At 46.1% G+C, this 20,140-nt stretch overlaps 1 protein-coding gene across 1 annotated transcript; it reads left to right on the forward strand.

Annotated features, from left to right (window-relative positions):
* Nucleotides 1-2,205: 2,205 nt before the first annotated feature.
* LOC134009141 (polyadenylate-binding protein 1-like) lies at nucleotides 2,206-17,654 on the forward strand. The gene is made up of 6 exons (XM_062448865.1): nucleotides 2,206-3,090; nucleotides 11,592-11,906; nucleotides 12,024-12,119; nucleotides 12,873-13,132; nucleotides 17,170-17,350; nucleotides 17,532-17,654. Exons 1-6 carry the CDS (start codon nucleotides 2,206-2,208, stop codon nucleotides 17,652-17,654), a joined length of 1,860 nt encoding a protein of 619 aa, XP_062304849.1.
* Nucleotides 17,655-20,140: the final 2,486 nt, after the last annotated feature.

A 20,140-nucleotide genomic window follows, 5' to 3' on the forward strand; every position in this document is an offset into this window, starting at 1 on the left:
GATGTTGGAGGAGAGATCAGGACTGCTGGTCTGGTTAAGTCTCTCCTCTCCTTTGTACAAGGTTAGGGTCACATCTCTCCCGTTCTTCACAGAACACTCCACCGTACAAGAGATGTTGTTGGCTGACAGACGGAGGTAGGAGTAACTGATGACAGGACCGGACACCATGTCTGAACATTTTCATTTAAATGAGTGCCAGTTAGTGTGCCAGTTATTTCCACTAGGAGGTGATATTAGCCTACAGCTTTGAGTCAAATTAAAGCGAAACGTACACAAACAATGCACAGGCAAGATGAGTGCTTCTCCGGCATAATGAAATGCACTAAATGAAATAAGTGCAGGCTAGTGACCAATAGGAATAATGTGGAAGTACATTGTGCGTGTTCATGTAATTAACCTAATACTCAAACAATAAGTATGTAAAAGTAGGACATTCATAGGAGCTGTTGACAATTTACTGATTCCTAATGTGCATGTGTTTGACTGTTATTTAGTTATGTTTTACACTTGATTTAAAAAAAAAAATGTTTTAGGGTCGGATTTGGTACAAAGGGGGGGAGGAGGAAAACAGCAACAGGTTATGGACAGAATATGTAGCAATAGGTAACACTACCCTTAGGGATCAAAATGTTATGGACAATTGGGACTTTCTTTGCGTATCTTCAAGTGGTCATCTGTCTGTTTTTAAACCATTTTTTTATTCAATATTTATTAGTTATGAATAAAGTGCTTTAAAGGTATCCTGCTGCATTGCCCTCTTAACAGTGAAAAGGTAATTTACTCAAACAAGAACCCCACACGTGTGTGGGACAAGTACTCAAGTAATAAACCTACACTAACTCAGATACTTTAATGCCGTAGGTATTGTATAATTCAGACTGATTACAATAAAACCAAGCTTACTGTAATAAACCTTGCCTCCGCTACGGAGCGTAGATAGTCAATGGCTAGTGCGAGTACACCGCTGGACATAGGAGAGGGAACACTCAAGATACAAAAAGGTTACTGTATTTGAATTCATAGAAGAGAGCATTGAGCCAGGCACACAGATCTTCCGGTAGTAGTCAGAGCCCCGCACACAGAAACCCCCCACCGGGCCAACCTAGGTGTCTGTCACTTGGACAGCCCCTCTAATTTAAACACCCCCACGGGGCACGGCAAACGTGTCTCACCCTACACACCCACGCTACAATCCCCTTAGGGCACGGCAAGCAATGGCCACACGGTGCTATCACACTTCACCGCAACGTCACGCGTGTCTCTACTGTACGGGAGCGCCGTTGCCTCCCGCGGTACACTAGCTCGCCGCCCTATGACTAAAATGCGACCTCCCTAAAACTGGTCCTAAGCGGTTACATACAAAACAAACAAGGGATAGAGTTTAAAAACACTAGGCCTATATACTCAACTCTCCGGGGGTTCGAGACCCTCCCCTGGGGTCTGCGCTTTGTGAGGCCGCTCCAAAGACAGCAGGAGAGCCTACTCCACAGGCTGGGAGCGGACAAGGGTACGCCTATAGCCCTATCACCCTAAACCGCCAGGAACCTCGCCCTGTCTTCACGCCGGCAGCCCTAAATGGTCTGCGAACGCCGCCACCCCCCGATTGCGTACTGTGTATTTCTATTTCCGCGATATCCACCACAACGGCTCCCAGACCAACGCAACACCCTACCGATCTTCTCCCTTTTATATCCCTCTCGACACTCCCTTCAACAGGTGCAGCCACTTGTCTAATTGTCAGCGCAGCGCTTGACCGCTCCCCTAACTACCCCCGTCATTCACTACACTTACCATAAACGGATAGAGTAAAGGTTTGATGAGCTACTTTGTCTCCTCTGGTTTGTAACTGATAAACTCCAGCGTCGTGGAGTGAGATGTTTCTCACAGTGAGAGATCCGGTCTGTAAGTCCAGCTGAAGTCTGTCTGTAAACCGCTCACCTAACAAAGTGCAACGTAATTTCCCCGTATTCACCTGCAGTAACCACAATTTATATATATAATATATATATATATTTATATTATATATATATATTATATATTTTTTTTTCTTTACTACACTGGCATTATAGTGGAACATCGTCTAAATCATCTATGACGTAACAGAACTTTTGGCATTTAGAATCCACAGTTTTGCATTAAAAAACCTTGTTAGACATAACGTCATCTAGTTGCCTGATATAATTTCCAATTAGATAGTAAGAAAAAATGAATCAGCGTCCTTCTAGTCGTCCAAAAGCTTCCTTGTATGTTGGAGACATACACCAACATGTTACCGAGGCAATGCTCTACAACCACTTCAGTCCCGCCGGGACCATCCACTCTATCCGCGTCTGCAGAGACAGGGTCAACAAGCGCTCTCTGGGTTATGCCTATGTCAACTTCAAGAGGTCAGTGGATGCCGAGCACGCCTTAGATTTCTTGAATTTTAAACTGACTGATGGCTCTCCGATTCGTGTAACTTGGGCCCACCAGCGCGACCCGACCATGACAAAGAGCGGTGTGGGTAAAGTCTTTATTAAGAACCTGGACACGTCAATAGATAACGAAAATCTATACGACACCTTCTCTGGCTTCGGCAAAATCTTGTCGAGCAAGATTGCATGTGGTAACAATGGCTCAAAGGGCTATGGTTTTGTTCAATTTGAGACCGCGGAGGCTGCCGAGAAATCTATAGAAAGATTGGACGGTATGCTGTTTAATGACAGAAAAGCATTTGTGGGCCGCTTCAAATCTCGCAAGGAGCGCCAAGCTGAGCGATTTGGTTCATGCGCAAAGTTCACCAATATCTACATCAAGAACTTTGGACAGGATGTGGATGAGCAGAAGCTGACAGAGGTGTTCAGCAAGTATGGAAAGATCACGAGCGTCTGTGTCATGAAGGATGAGAATGGCAAGTCCCGAGGGTTCGGCTTTGTGAACTTTGAGAGGCACGAGGATGCGCAAAAAGCTGTGGATGACATGAAAGGAATGCAAATTAGCGGCAAGCTGATCTATGTTGGCCGCGCCCAGAAGAGGTTAGAGCGTCAGTCCAAGCTCAAGCGTTGGTTCCAGCAGAACCAGGCTCGCATGACATGCCCTTCTAAGCAGCTGGTGAGTAGAGGCTGCAGTCACATAGTAAAAAGACAGTCATTTCTAGTGCTGTTTCCAGTGCTATTTCCATGTTTTGACAATATTCAATAATGAAGTCCACATTTTGCCAACCATCAGCAGCACATGAGTGCCCAGATCCACTCCAAGACCAAAGCCCAGGTCAAGGTCCAGACCCTGACCCAGGAAAATGCCCAGGTCGAGACCCAGCCTAAGGTCCATGTCTGGACCCATCCTCAGGCCCAAGTCCAGACCCAGCTTCAGGCCCAGATCCAGACCGGGACCCAGGTCCTGACCCATGCCTTCACCCTGGCCTTGGTGTCTATGCAGCAGGTGTAAACCATACACACATGTATATCTTAAATGTGTGATACACAAGGTGGCACCAAAAACCTTGGGTGTCTACTGTATCTATCTAACTGTGTGTATTTAACATAATATGTGCCCTGTCTCTTTCCAGCCTGCTGTCTACACATGGATAAGCTCTCCTGGTGTGTGTGTTGTGCCTGGAGTTTCTAACCCTAACCGACAACTTAGCATGACTGCTCTGGCCCAGCTCATGACCCTGGCTCACAACCAGACAAAGGCCCAGACCCTGATGGAGATTCAGGCCCAGACCCAGACCAGGGCTCAAGTCCAAGTTCAGGCCCTGATTGGAATGCAGCAGGTAATTACAGTACTGGCTTTTGTAAAATGACTTTTGACATGTATTACAGTTGTATTACAGTTTCACATAGTGGCAGCACTAGGATTGTGTGTATCGTATGTAAAGGTGTATTTTAAATTGTGTGTCCCTCTGTCCTCCATTAGCCTTCTGCTTATGTGTGGGGCAAGGAGCCTCTGACAGCCTCCACACTGGCCTCCACTCCTCTGCACTACCAGAATCCTAAGCTGGGAGTGTCTCTCATCAGCATCATCCAAAAGTTTCAACCACACCTAGCTGAAAAGCTCACCGGTATGTTCCTGGAGATGGAAAATGATGAGGTGATCCACCTGCTGGGATCTCCACAGGCTCTGCACTCTAAGATCAATCAGGCAATGGCTGCCTTTCGTGCCTCCCGGATGAATGTGGCCAAGGTTATGTCCCAGCTTAACCTCCAGACACCTTTGAGGATCACCACCCTGCACCAGGCTAACCAGGACTTCAAATCTTCTGCAGCTGAGACCAGCCTGACGAAGCTTGTTGATGGTCTCCACGGAGTCGTGGGAAGGGAGACCTTCTTGCAGCTGTATGGTGAGAAAATCAAGGCTGTGATGAACACTTCCGATAGGCATCAGCCTACCACTGACATCCAGTTGCTGCTGGACATGAAAGAGACAGACAAGCAGATCAAGCGTTGGTTCCAGCGTTGGTTCCAGCAGAACCAGGCTCGCATGACATGCCCTTCTAAGCAGCAGGTGAGTAGAGGCTGCAGTCACATAGTAAAAAGACGAAGTCGAGCAGGTCCTGACCCAGCCTCTGGTCCATCTCCTGACTAATACCCAGGTCCAGACCCTGGCTCAGGCTAATGTCCAGACCCAGCTTCAGGCCCAGATCCAGACCGGGACCCAGGTCCTGACCCATGCCTTCACCCTGGCCTTGGTGTCTATGCAGCAGGTGTAAACCATACACACATGTATATCTTAAATGTGTGATACACAAGGTGGCACCAAAAACCTTGGGTGTCTACTGTATCTATCTAACTGTGTGTATTTAACATAATATGTGCCCTGTCTCTTTCCAGCCTGCTGTCTACACATGGATAAGCTCTCCTGGTGTGTGTGTTGTGCCTGGAGTTTCTAACCCTAACCGACAACTGAGCATGACTGCTCTGGCCCAGCTCATGACCCTGGCTCACAACCAGACAAAGGCCCAGACCCTGATGGAGATTCAGGCCCAGACCCAGACCAGGGCTCAAGTCCAAGTTCAGGCCCTGATTGGAATGCAGCAGGTAATTACAGTACTGGCTTTTGTAAAATGACTTTTGACATGTATTACAGTTGTATTACAGTTTCACATAGTGGCAGCACTAGGATTGTGTGTATCGTATGTAAAGGTGTATTTTAAATTGTGTGTCCCTCTGTCCTCCATTAGCCTTCTGCTTATGTGTGGGGCAAGGAGCCTCTGACAGCCTCCACACTGGCCTCCACTCCTCTGCACTACCAGAATCCTAAGCTGGGAGTGTCTCTCATCAGCATCATCCACAAGTTTCAACCACACCTAGCTGAAAAGCTCACCGGTATGTTCCTGGAGATGGAAAATGATGAGGTGATCCACCTGCTGGGATCTCCACAGGCTCTGCACTCTAAGATCAATCAGGCAATGGCTGCCTTTCGTGCCTCCCGGATGAATGTGGCCAAGGTTATGTCCCAGCTTAACCTCCAGACACCTTTGAGGATCACCACCCTGCACCAGGCTAACCAGGACTTCAAATCTTCTGCAGCTGAGACCAGCCTGACGAAGCTTGTTGATGGTCTCCACGGAGTCGTGGGAAGGGAGACCTTCTTGCAGCTGTATGGTGAGAAAATCAAGGCTGTGATGAACACTTCCGATAGGCATCAGCCTACCACTGACATCCAGTTGCTGCTGGACATGAAAGAGACAGACAAGCAGATCAAGCGTTGGTTCCAGCGTTGGTTCCAGCAGAACCAGGCTCGCATGACATGCCCTTCTAAGCAGCAGGTGAGTAGAGGCTGCAGTCACATAGTAAAAAGACGAAGTCGAGCAGGTCCTGACCCAGCCTCTGGTCCATCTCCTGACTAATACCCAGGTCCAGACCCTGGCTCAGGCTAATGTCCAGACCCAGCTTCAGGCCCAGATCCAGACCGGGACCCAGGTCCTGACCCATGACTTCACCCTGGCTTTGGTGTCTATGCAGCAGGTGTAAACCATACACACATTTATATCTTAAATGTGTGATACACAAGGTGGCACCAAAAACCTTGGGTGTCTACTGTATCTATCTAACTGTATGTATTTAACATAATATGTGCCCTGTCTCTTTCCAGCCTGCTGTCTACACATGGATAAGCTCTCCTGGTGTGTGTGTTGTGCCTGGAGTTTCTAACCCTAACCGACAACTGAGCATGACTGCTCTGGCCCAGCTCATGACCCTGGCTCACAACCAGACAAAGGCCCAGACCCTGATGGAGATTCAGGCCCAGACCCAGACCAGGGCTCAAGTCCAAGTTCAGGCCCTGATTGGAATGCAGCAGGTAATTACAGTACTGGCTTTTGTAAAATGACTTTTGACATGTATTACAGTTGTATTACAGTTTCACATAGTGGCAGCACTAGGATTGTGTGTATCGTATGTAAAGGTGTATTTTAAATTGTGTGTCCCTCTGTCCTCCATTAGCCTTCTGCTTATGTGTGGGGCAAGGAGCCTCTGACAGCCTCCACACTGGCCTCCACTCCTCTGCACTACCAGAATCCTAAGCTGGGAGTGTCTCTCATCAGCATCATCCACAAGTTTCAACCACACCTAGCTGAAAAGCTCACCGGTATGTTCCTGGAGATGGAAAATGATGAGGTGATCCACCTGCTGGGGTCTCCACAGGCTCTGCACTCTAAGATCAATCAGGCAATGGCTGCCTTTCGTGCCTCCCGGATGAATGTGGCCAAGGTTATGTCCCAGCTTAACCTCCAGACACCTGTGAGGATCACCACCCTGCACCAGGCTAGCCAGGACTTCAAATCTTCTGCAGCTGAGACCAGCCTGACGAAGCCTGTTGATGGTCTCCAGGGAGTCGTGGGAAGGGAGACCTTCTTGCAGCTGTATGGTGAGCAAATCAAGGCTGTGATGAACACTTCCGATAGGCATCAGCCTACCACTGACTTCCAGTTGCTGCTGGACATGAAAGAGACAGACAAGCAGATCATGTAAGTCACAGTCATTTACTCTTTTAGTATCATTGTATCAAAGTATTTTGTACTTATGAGCTTAGTTAACCTGATATTTGATATTAGTATTAATATTTGATATGTTCTGATGTTAATGGTAGGCCTTCTCTTCTCTTCCTCTTCTCACCCAGTGAAGACCTCAAGCCTGTCGCAGCCAGAGACCTGAGCCTGCTTCACCTGAGCAGAGAGCTTCAACCAGAAACGGCGGTTTCTTCCAAGAGCCATGTTGGCTCCATAGCTGCTCCCAGGCAGAAAGCAAAGAAGAAGGGAGGAGGATGTTTCTGTGGCCTCATGAGGGCTTTCGGGAGAGCTGTCAGGAGAGCTTTCAGGAGAGGAAGAGGAAAGAAAGTAAAACCTTTAAGTTGATCTTCACGGTTGTTATTACGTAAACATGGTTACATTCATAATAAACATACAGTGTGCATACCATGTTGGTTACCAATGGTTTCCTGGTGTTCTGAGCACATAGAACATTTTCTTTTTCTTTTTGAAGGATTGCACTGTGGGTGAGAAGACCTATGGTGGAATCTTACATGCAGAGAACATCACCTCCATGAAAGCTGCTGCATCTGCAGTGAAGAATGGAGATGCTGATCAGTTTCCCACTACTCTGTAATACACATACATTATTAATCCTTAATTAAACATTCATTGCATTTTATTTGACTCTTGACTGTTGTTATTTTCATCTATTAACATCATACCAAAGAGATCTTTATCAAACTTCCTATTTGAGAATCTTTAAACTTGTCTCATTTGCGCAATGAACTGCATTTCTAAGTAAAGCCTCTAGATGGTCCAGTTATCCCAGTTATCAGGAGGATTCTTGCAAGTGAGTTGTAATGCTCTTATGAAAGTATGTGGAAATGCCCCACAATCCCTTTGGCGATTCCTACTGCATGATGAAACTGCTATTTCTTTTCTTGGTTTAACCCTTGTGTTCTCCTCGGGTCGTTCTGACCCATCAGTCATTGTGACCCACCGTCGTATTGCGACAACTTTACCGCATACAAAAACAAAGTGAAGCATTTTCTTTTAACCGTCGGGCTGTCTCAGACCCCCCACATTGCGAAGGTTAAAAGAAAAGTATTTTTATTTGTTTTTGTATTGGGTAAAATTGGGTAAACACAATGATGGTTCGTTATGAACCTTTGGGTCATGTGACCCGAAGGCAGCACGAGGGTTAACATGTGTTGTATGTGAGGCCATAGGCAGGGGTTAATATGAGTATGGGAATTCATGACTCAGCTTTTAAGGTATCCTTTAAAATGTGTCTGACTCATGTTATATTTGGGTGTTATGAGGTTGTCAATGGTCATCTGTCAGTTACCTCTCTACATTCCTTTTAAAAAGTAAATTTAATCTGAAACCTTTAACAGTTCAGCTCACACCATTGTTGGCAACTAAGCCAAAGAGAATCACACTACATAAGCCCAGTCATCCATATTCTTCCTACAGTTGACCCAAAGAATGCTGCCTGTCACAACTACAGGGATGATTGTAGCATGAGCGTAGTCTGACTAAGCCATCTAGTATAAAAAGTCTAGAACTTGAGAAAGGTTTGTTTTTTTGGAAGGAGGGAACAGTGTGTGTGACCGAGAGGAACAGACTAAACAACAGTTTAAAAATAAGGATTTAATCAATTGATTAAGATGGTCCAAAGCTTCACAAGGCATCATTCGCCCATCCCTATATAGGCAAGACAAGTTTATTTGTATAGCACATTTCAACAACAAGGCAATTCAAAGTGCTTCACATAAAACCATTAAAAGCATCAAAACATAATGCAAAAGAAAACACGATTTAAAAACAATTAAGAACATTCAATAACACATTAAAAACATTCAAAAAGCAAGAAATAAAATAAAAGTTGCAGTGCAGTTTAAAAAATAAAATGCAGGAGATGCAGAAATTGATATTCTTTAATCTGGTTCAATTAAAGGCAACAGCGATTAGTAAAGTCTTCAATCTGGATTTAAAGGAGCTGAGGGTCTCAGCAGATCTGCAGCTTTCAGGGACCTTGTTCCAGATATGTGGTGCAGAAAAAACTGAACGCTGCTTCTCCATGTTTAGTTCTGACTCTTGGAACACAAAGTAGACCAGTCCCAGATGACCTGAGGGGTCGGGATGGTTCATAAGGTAGCAGCAGATCACAAATGTATTTAGGCCCTAAACCATTCAGTGCTTTATAAACCAGCAGCAGGATTGTAAAGTCAATTCTTTGTTGGACAGGAAGCCAATGCTGGAAGCCTTTCAGCACAGTCACTTTGCAAAGTCTTTTCTAGTCTTGCTACGTGTGTATAACCTGTCACTGGCACCCTGACAGACCTTGTTACGATGCACCCTGACCCAGTGTCTTGGATCTTCCCATGGCCCTGGCCATGCTCCTGTGGATTTGCCCCTCAATACCTGTTGTTCCTGTACTGACACACCCGTTTTGACCACATCGTTGGATTATCCCTTTGTACCTTTGGAATCTGCTTATTAAAGTTCTGTTCTCCACTTGGATCCGACTCCTGGTCCCCTTCCAATTTAACAGTGACAGATATCAAAGCTGTGTGCTGCATTCGTTTTTGTTGTTGTCGAGCACAGTAGAAATCATGAAGGATCTATTTGTCTGTTTGTATATCATTTCTGTTCTGTTCTCGAGAAAACCATTCAAATGTTGACTCATTATGTTGTATTTATCTCATTAGAAAAGCAATTTACAGGAAACCAAATGATGACCAAAAAGGAAGTGTATGTAAATTGTTGACCATACCAAAGTGGCATACAAAATGCATGTAATGAGAGGAGATAACATTGAACCAGTTCAAAATTCTAGTAGTTTTTTTCCTTTTGTTTTTTTAGAAAAGCATTTAGAAAAACCTTAATTCAGCAACTCAACTCTTCAGCATTTAAGAGCTAGCAGGGTGTCTCCTTGCCTACAGCATTACTGGTCATCAGATGACAGACTTGGCAGAACTGTCATGTTCCGTGGAGGTTCCCTCTCCATCACAACCTCTCTGTGAGACACAACAACGTGAACTCTTGCTTACTAGAACACATGCAGACCTTCAGCAATCAACAGTGCTATCACACTTCACCGCAACGTCACGCGTGTCTCTACTGTACGGGAGCGCCGTTGCCTCCCGCGGTACACTAGCTCGCCGCCCTATGACTAAAATGCGACCTCCCTAAAACTGGTCCTAAGCGGTTACATACAAAACAAACAAGGGATAGAGTTTAAAAACACTAGGCCTATATACTCAACTCTCCGGGGGTTCGAGACCCTCCCCTGGGGTCTGCGCTTTGTGAGGCCGCTCCAAAGACAGCAGGAGAGCCTACTCCACAGGCTGGGAGCGGACAAGGGTACGCCTATAGCCCTATCACCCTAAACCGCCAGGAACCTCGCCCTGTCTTCACGCCGGCAGCCCTAAATGGTCTGCGAACGCCGCCACCCCCCGATTGCGTACTGTGTATTTCTATTTCCGCGATATCCACCACAACGGCTCCCAGACCAACGCAACACCCTACCGATCTTCTCCCTTTTATATCCCTCTCGACACTCCCTTCAACAGGTGCAGCCACTTGTCTAATTGTCAGCGCAGCGCTTGACCGCTCCCCTAACTACCCCCGTCATTCACTACACTTACCATAAACGGATAGAGTAAAGGTTTGATGAGCTACTTTGTCTCCTCTGGTTTGTAACTGATAAACTCCAGCGTCGTGGAGTGAGATGTTTCTCACAGTGAGAGATCCGGTCTGTAAGTCCAGCTGAAGTCTGTCTGTAAACCGCTCACCTAACAAAGTGCAACGTAATTTCCCCGTATTCACCTGCAGTAACCACAATTTATATATATAATATATATATATATATTTATATTATATATATATATTATATATATTTTTTTCTTTACTACACTGGCATTATAGTGGAACATCGTCTAAATCATCTATGACGTAACAGAACTTTTGGCATTTAGAATCCACAGTTTTGCATTAAAAAACCTTGTTAGACATAACGTCATCTAGTTGCCTGATATAATTTCCAATTAGATAGTAAGAAAAAATGAATCAGCGTCCTTCTAGTCGTCCAAAAGCTTCCTTGTATGTTGGAGACATACACCAACATGTTACCGAGGCAATGCTCTACAACCACTTCAGTCCCGCCGGGACCATCCACTCTATCCGCGTCTGCAGAGACAGGGTCAACAAGCGCTCTCTGGGTTATGCCTATGTCAACTTCAAGAGGTCAGTGGATGCCGAGCACGCCTTAGATTTCTTGAATTTTAAACTGACTGATGGCTCTCCGATTCGTGTAACTTGGGCCCACCAGCGCGACCCGACCATGACAAAGAGCGGTGTGGGTAAAGTCTTTATTAAGAACCTGGACACGTCAATAGATAACGAAAATCTATACGACACCTTCTCTGGCTTCGGCAAAATCTTGTCGAGCAAGATTGCATGTGGTAACAATGGCTCAAAGGGCTATGGTTTTGTTCAATTTGAGACCGCGGAGGCTGCCGAGAAATCTATAGAAAGATTGGACGGTATGCTGTTTAATGACAGAAAAGCATTTGTGGGCCGCTTCAAATCTCGCAAGGAGCGCCAAGCTGAGCGATTTGGTTCATGCGCAAAGTTCACCAATATCTACATCAAGAACTTTGGACAGGATGTGGATGAGCAGAAGCTGACAGAGGTGTTCAGCAAGTATGGAAAGATCACGAGCGTCTGTGTCATGAAGGATGAGAATGGCAAGTCCCGAGGGTTCGGCTTTGTGAACTTTGAGAGGCACGAGGATGCGCAAAAAGCTGTGGATGACATGAAAGGAATGCAAATTAGCGGCAAGCTGATCTATGTTGGCCGCGCCCAGAAGAGGTTAGAGCGTCAGTCCAAGCTCAAGCGTTGGTTCCAGCAGAACCAGGCTCGCATGACATGCCCTTCTAAGCAGCTGGTGAGTAGAGGCTGCAGTCACATAGTAAAAAGACAGTCATTTCTAGTGCTGTTTCCAGTGCTATTTCCATGTTTTGACAATATTCAATAATGAAGTCCACATTTTGCCAACCATCAGCAGCACATGAGTGCCCAGATCCACTCCAAGACCAAAGCCCAGGTCAAGGTCCAGACCCTGACCCAGGAAAATGCCCAGGTCGAGACCCAGCCTAAGGTCCATGTCTGGACCCATCCTCAGGCCCAAGTCCAGACCCAGCTTCAGGCCCAGATCCAGACCGGGACCCAGGTCCTGACCCATGCCTTCACCCTGGCCTTGGTGTCTATGCAGCAGGTGTAAACCATACACACATGTATATCTTAAATGTGTGATACACAAGGTGGCACCAAAAACCTTGGGTGTCTACTGTATCTATCTAACTGTGTGTATTTAACATAATATGTGCCCTGTCTCTTTCCAGCCTGCTGTCTACACATGGATAAGCTCTCCTGGTGTGTGTGTTGTGCCTGGAGTTTCTAACCCTAACCGACAACTTAGCATGACTGCTCTGGCCCAGCTCATGACCCTGGCTCACAACCAGACAAAGGCCCAGACCCTGATGGAGATTCAGGCCCAGACCCAGACCAGGGCTCAAGTCCAAGTTCAGGCCCTGATTGGAATGCAGCAGGTAATTACAGTACTGGCTTTTGTAAAATGACTTTTGACATGTATTACAGTTGTATTACAGTTTCACATAGTGGCAGCACTAGGATTGTGTGTATCGTATGTAAAGGTGTATTTTAAATTGTGTGTCCCTCTGTCCTCCATTAGCCTTCTGCTTATGTGTGGGGCAAGGAGCCTCTGACAGCCTCCACACTGGCCTCCACTCCTCTGCACTACCAGAATCCTAAGCTGGGAGTGTCTCTCATCAGCATCATCCAAAAGTTTCAACCACACCTAGCTGAAAAGCTCACCGGTATGTTCCTGGAGATGGAAAATGATGAGGTGATCCACCTGCTGGGATCTCCACAGGCTCTGCACTCTAAGATCAATCAGGCAATGGCTGCCTTTCGTGCCTCCCGGATGAATGTGGCCAAGGTTATGTCCCAGCTTAACCTCCAGACACCTTTGAGGATCACCACCTTGCACCAGGCTAACCAGGACTTCAAATCTTCTGCAGCTGAGACCAGCCTGACGAAGCTTGTTGATGGTCTCCACGGAGTCGTGGGAAGGGAGACCTTCTTGCAGCTGTATGGTGAGAAAATCAAGGCTGTGATGAACACTTCCGATAGGCATCAGCCTACCACTGACATCCAGTTGCTGCTGGACATGAAAGAGACAGACAAGCAGATCAAGCGTTGGTTCCAGCGTTGGTTCCAGCAGAACCAGGCTCGCATGACATGCCCTTCTAAGCAGCAGGTGAGTAGAGGCTGCAGTCACATAGTAAAAAGACGAAGTCGAGCAGGTCCTGACCCAGCCTCTGGTCCATCTCCTGACTAATACCCAGGTCCAGACCCTGGCTCAGGCTAATGTCCAGACCCAGCTTCAGGCCCAGATCCAGACCGGGACCCAGGTCCTGACCCATGCCTTCACCCTGGCCTTGGTGTCTATGCAGCAGGTGTAAACCATACACACATGTATATCTTAAATGTGTGATACACAAGGTGGCACCAAAAACCTTGGGTGTCTACTGTATCTATCTAACTGTGTGTATTTAACATAATATGTGCCCTGTCTCTTTCCAGCCTGCTGTCTACACATGGATAAGCTCTCCTGGTGTGTGTGTTGTGCCTGGAGTTTCTAACCCTAACCGACAACTGAGCATGACTGCTCTGGCCCAGCTCATGACCCTGGCTCACAACCAGACAAAGGCCCAGACCCTGATGGAGATTCAGGCCCAGACCCAGACCAGGGCTCAAGTCCAAGTTCAGGCCCTGATTGGAATGCAGCAGGTAATTACAGTACTGGCTTTTGTAAAATGACTTTTGACATGTATTACAGTTGTATTACAGTTTCACATAGTGGCAGCACTAGGATTGTGTGTATCGTATGTAAAGGTGTATTTTAAATTGTGTGTCCCTCTGTCCTCCATTAGCCTTCTGCTTATGTGTGGGGCAAGGAGCCTCTGACAGCCTCCACACTGGCCTCCACTCCTCTGCACTACCAGAATCCTAAGCTGGGAGTGTCTCTCATCAGCATCATCCACAAGTTTCAACCACACCTAGCTGAAAAGCTCACCGGTATGTTCCTGGAGATGGAAAATGATGAGGTGATCCACCTGCTGGGATCTCCACAGGCTCTGCACTCTAAGATCAATCAGGCAATGGCTGCCTTTCGTGCCTCCCGGATGAATGTGGCCAAGGTTATGTCCCAGCTTAACCTCCAGACACCTTTGAGGATCACCACCCTGCACCAGGCTAACCAGGACTTCAAATCTTCTGCAGCTGAGACCAGCCTGACGAAGCTTGTTGATGGTCTCCACGGAGTCGTGGGAAGGGAGACCTTCTTGCAGCTGTATGGTGAGAAAATCAAGGCTGTGATGAACACTTCCGATAGGCATCAGCCTACCACTGACATCCAGTTGCTGCTGGACATGAAAGAGACAGACAAGCAGATCAAGCGTTGGTTCCAGCGTTGGTTCCAGCAGAACCAGGCTCGCATGACATGCCCTTCTAAGCAGCAGGTGAGTAGAGGCTGCAGTCACATAGTAAAAAGACGAAGTCGAGCAGGTCCTGACCCAGCCTCTGGTCCATCTCCTGACTAATACCCAGGTCCAGACCCTGGCTCAGGCTAATGTCCAGACCCAGCTTCAGGCCCAGATCCAGACCGGGACCCAGGTCCTGACCCATGCCTTCACCCTGGCTTTGGTGTCTATGCAGCAGGTGTAAACCATACACACATTTATATCTTAAATGTGTGATACACAAGGTGGCACCAAAAACCTTGGGTGTCTACTGTATCTATCTAACTGTATGTATTTAACATAATATGTGCCCTGTCTCTTTCCAGCCTGCTGTCTACACATGGATAAGCTCTCCTGGTGTGTGTGTTGTGCCTGGAGTTTCTAACCCTAACCGACAACTGAGCATGACTGCTCTGGCCCAGCTCATGACCCTGGCTCACAACCAGACAAAGGCCCAGACCCTGATGGAGATTCAGGCCCAGACCAGGGCTCAAGTCCAAGTTCAGGCCCTGATTGGAATGCAGTGGGTAATTACAGTACTGGCTTTTGTAAAATGACTTTTGACATGTATTACAGTTGTATTACAGTTTCACATAGTGGCAGCACTAGGATTGTGTGTATCGTATGTAAAGGTGTATTTTAAATTGTGTGTCCCTCTGTCCTCCATTAGCCTTCTGCTTATGTGTGGGGCAAGGAGCCTCTGACAGCCTCCACACTGGCCTCCACTCCTCTGCACTACCAGAATCCTAAGCTGGGAGTGTCTCTCATCAGCATCATCCACAAGTTTCAACCACACCTAGCTGAAAAGCTCACCGGTATGTTCCTGGAGATGGAAAATGATGAGGTGATCCACCTGCTGGGGTCTCCACAGGCTCTGCACTCTAAGATCAATCAGGCAATGGCTGCCTTTCGTGCCTCCCGGATGAATGTGGCCAAGGTTATGTCCCAGCTTAACCTCCAGACACCTGTGAGGATCACCACCCTGCACCAGGCTAGCCAGGACTTCAAATCTTCTGCAGCTGAGACCAGCCTGACGAAGCCTGTTGATGGTCTCCAGGGAGTCGTGGGAAGGGAGACCTTCTTGCAGCTGTATGGTGAGAAAATCAAGGCTGTGATGAACACTTCCGATAGGCATCAGCCTACCACTGACATCCAGTTGCTGCTGGACATGAAAGAGACAGACAAGCAGATCAAGCGTTGGTTCCAGCGTTGGTTCCAGCAGAACCAGGCTCGCATGACATGCCCTTCTAAGCAGCAGGTGAGTAGAGGCTGCAGTCACATAGTAAAAAGACGAAGTCGAGCAGGTCCTGACCCAGCCTCTGGTCCATCTCCTGACTAATACCCAGGTCCAGACCCTGGCTCAGGCTAATGTCCAGACCCAGCTTCAGGCCCAGATCCAGACCGGGACCCAGGTCCTGACCCATGCCTTCACCCTGGCTTTGGTGTCTATGCAGCAGGTGTAAACCATACACACATTTATATCTTAAATGTGTGATACACAAGGTGGCACCAAAAACCTTGGGTGTCTACTGTATCTATCTAACTGTATGTATTTAACATAATATGTGCCCTGTCTCTTTCCAGCCTGCTGTCTACACATGGATAAGCTCTCCTGGTGTGTGTGTTGTGCCTGGAGTTTCTAACCCTAACCGACAACTGAGCATGACTGCTCTGGCCCAGCTCATGACCCTGGCTCACAACCAGACAAAGGCCCAGACCCTGATGGAGATTCAGGCCCAGACCAGGGCTCAAGTCCAAGTTCAGGCCCTGATTGGAATGCAGTGGGTAATTACAGTACTGGCTTTTGTAAAATGACTTTTGACATGTATTACAGTTGTATTACAGTTTCACATAGTGGCAGCACTAGGATTGTGTGTATCGTATGTAAAGGTGTATTTTAAATTGTGTGTCCCTCTGTCCTCCATTAGCCTTCTGCTTATGTGTGGGGCAAGGAGCCTCTGACAGCCTCCACACTGGCCTCCACTCCTCTGCACTACCAGAATCCTAAGCTGGGAGTGTCTCTCATCAGCATCATCCACAAGTTTCAACCACACCTAGCTGAAAAGCTCACCGGTATGTTCCTGGAGATGGAAAATGATGAGGTGATCCACCTGCTGGGGTCTCCACAGGCTCTGCACTCTAAGATCAATCAGGCAATGGCTGCCTTTCGTGCCTCCCGGATGAATGTGGCCAAGGTTATGTCCCAGCTTAACCTCCAGACACCTGTGAGGATCACCACCCTGCACCAGGCTAGCCAGGACTTCAAATCTTCTGCAGCTGAGACCAGCCTGACGAAGCCTGTTGATGGTCTCCAGGGAGTCGTGGGAAGGGAGACCTTCTTGCAGCTGTATGGTGAGCAAATCAAGGCTGTGATGAACACTTCCGATAGGCATCAGCCTACCACTGACTTCCAGTTGCTGCTGGACATGAAAGAGACAGACAAGCAGATCATGTAAGTCACAGTCATTTACTCTTTTAGTATCATTGTATCAAAGTATTTTGTACTTATGAGCTTAGTTAACCTGATATTTGATATTAGTATTAATATTTGATATGTTCTGATGTTAATGGTAGGCCTTCTCTTCTCTTCCTCTTCTCACCCAGTGAAGACCTCAAGCCTGTCGCAGCCAGAGACCTGAGCCTGCTTCACCTGAGCAGAGAGCTTCAACCAGAAACGGCGGTTTCTTCCAAGAGCCATGTTGGCTCCATAGCTGCTCCCAGGCAGAAAGCAAAGAAGAAGGGAGGAGGATGTTTCTGTGGCCTCATGAGGGCTTTCGGGAGAGCTGTCAGGAGAGCTTTCAGGAGAGGAAGAGGAAAGAAAGTAAAACCTTTAAGTTGATCTTCACGGTTGTTATTACGTAAACATGGTTACATTCATAATAAACATACAGTGTGCATACCATGTTGGTTACCAATGGTTTCCTGGTGTTCTGAGCACATAGAACATTTTCTTTTTCTTTTTGAAGGATTGCACTGTGGGTGAGAAGACCTATGGTGGAATCTTACATGCAGAGAACATCACCTCCATGAAAGCTGCTGCATCTGCAGTGAAGAATGGAGATGCTGATCAGTTTCCCACTACTCTGTAATACACATACATTATTAATCCTTAATTAAACATTCATTGCATTTTATTTGACTCTTGACTGTTGTTATTTTCATCTATTAACATCATACCAAAGAGATCTTTATCAAACTTCCTATTTGAGAATCTTTAAACTTGTCTCATTTGCGCAATGAACTGCATTTCTAAGTAAAGCCTCTAGATGGTCCAGTTATCCCAGTTATCAGGAGGATTCTTGCAAGTGAGTTGTAATGCTCTTATGAAAGTATGTGGAAATGCCCCACAATCCCTTTGGCGATTCCTACTGCATGATGAAACTGCTATTTCTTTTCTTGGTTTAACCCTTGTGTTCTCCTCGGGTCGTTCTGACCCATCAGTCATTGTGACCCACCGTCGTATTGCGACAACTTTACCGCATACAAAAACAAAGTGAAGCATTTTCTTTTAACCGTCGGGCTGTCTCAGACCCCCCACATTGCGAAGGTTAAAAGAAAAGTATTTTTATTTGTTTTTGTATTGGGTAAAATTGGGTAAACACAATGATGGTTCGTTATGAACCTTTGGGTCATGTGACCCGAAGGCAGCACGAGGGTTAACATGTGTTGTATGTGAGGCCATAGGCAGGGGTTAATATGAGTATGGGAATTCATGACTCAGCTTTTAAGGTATCCTTTAAAATGTGTCTGACTCATGTTATATTTGGGTGTTATGAGGTTGTCAATGGTCATCTGTCAGTTACCTCTCTACATTCCTTTTAAAAAGTAAATTTAATCTGAAACCTTTAACAGTTCAGCTCACACCATTGTTGGCAACTAAGCCAAAGAGAATCACACTACATAAGCCCAGTCATCCATATTCTTCCTACAGTTGACCCAAAGAATGCTGCCTGTCACAACTACAGGGATGATTGTAGCATGAGCGTAGTCTGACTAAGCCATCTAGTATAAAAAGTCTAGAACTTGAGAAAGGTTTGTTTTTTTGGAAGGAGGGAACAGTGTGTGTGACCGAGAGGAACAGACTAAACAACAGTTTAAAAATAAGGATTTAATCAATTGATTAAGATGGTCCAAAGCTTCACAAGGCATCATTCGCCCATCCCTATATAGGCAAGACAAGTTTATTTGTATAGCACATTTCAACAACAAGGCAATTCAAAGTGCTTCACATAAAACCATTAAAAGCATCAAAACATAATGCAAAAGAAAACACGATTTAAAAACAATTAAGAACATTCAATAACACATTAAAAACATTCAAAAAGCAAGAAATAAAATAAAAGTTGCAGTGCAGTTTAAAAAATAAAATGCAGGAGATGCAGAAATTGATATTCTTTAATCTGGTTCAATTAAAGGCAACAGCGATTAGTAAAGTCTTCAATCTGGATTTAAAGGAGCTGAGGGTCTCAGCAGATCTGCAGCTTTCAGGGACCTTGTTCCAGATATGTGGTGCAGAAAAAACTGAACGCTGCTTCTCCATGTTTAGTTCTGACTCTTGGAACACAAAGTAGACCAGTCCCAGATGACCTGAGGGGTCGGGATGGTTCATAAGGTAGCAGCAGATCACAAATGTATTTAGGCCCTAAACCATTCAGTGCTTTATAAACCAGCAGCAGGATTGTAAAGTCAATTCTTTGTTGGACAGGAAGCCAATGCTGGAAGCCTTTCAGCACAGTCACTTTGCAAAGTCTTTTCTAGTCTTGCTACGTGTGTATAACCTGTCACTGGCACCCTGACAGACCTTGTTACGATGCACCCTGACCCAGTGTCTTGGATCTTCCCATGGCCCTGGCCATGCTCCTGTGGATTTGCCCCTCAATACCTGTTGTTCCTGTACTGACACACCCGTTTTGACCACATCGTTGGATTATCCCTTTGTACCTTTGGAATCTGCTTATTAAAGTTCTGTTCTCCACTTGGATCCGACTCCTGGTCCCCTTCCAATTTAACAGTGACAGATATCAAAGCTGTGTGCTGCATTCGTTTTTGTTGTTGTCGAGCACAGTAGAAATCATGAAGGATCTATTTGTCTGTTTGTATATCATTTCTGTTCTGTTCTCGAGAAAACCATTCAAATGTTGACTCATTATGTTGTATTTATCTCATTAGAAAAGCAATTTACAGGAAACCAAATGATGACCAAAAAGGAAGTGTATGTAAATTGTTGACCATACCAAAGTGGCATACAAAATGCATGTAATGAGAGGAGATAACATTGAACCAGTTCAAAATTCTAGTAGTTTTTTTCCTTTTGTTTTTTTAGAAAAGCATTTAGAAAAACCTTAATTCAGCAACTCAACTCTTCAGCATTTAAGAGCTAGCAGGGTGTCTCCTTGCCTACAGCATTACTGGTCATCAGATGACAGACTTGGCAGAACTGTCATGTTCCGTGGAGGTTCCCTCTCCATCACAACCTCTCTGTGAGACACAACAACGTGAACTCTTGCTTACTAGAACACATGCAGACCTTCAGCAATCAACAGTGCTATCACACTTCACCGCAACGTCACGCGTG

The sequence above is a fragment of the Osmerus eperlanus genome, chromosome 22 (genome assembly GCF_963692335.1).
Source record: "Osmerus eperlanus chromosome 22, fOsmEpe2.1, whole genome shotgun sequence".
NCBI lineage: Eukaryota > Metazoa > Chordata > Actinopteri > Osmeriformes > Osmeridae > Osmerus > Osmerus eperlanus.

Coding starts and splice junctions, on each gene's coding strand:
- LOC134009141 (XM_062448865.1), top strand. CDS start 2,206: ATGAATCAGCGTCCTTCTAGTCGTCCAAAAGCTTCCTTGTATGTTGGA. Junction 12,120..12,872: donor AGGTCGAGACCCAGCCTAAG/GTCCATGTCTGG, acceptor ATGTTCCTGGAG/ATGGAAAATGATGAGGTGAT. Junction 13,133..17,169: donor AGGGAGACCTTCTTGCAGCT/GTATGGTGAGAA, acceptor CTTCTCACCCAG/TGAAGACCTCAAGCCTGTCG.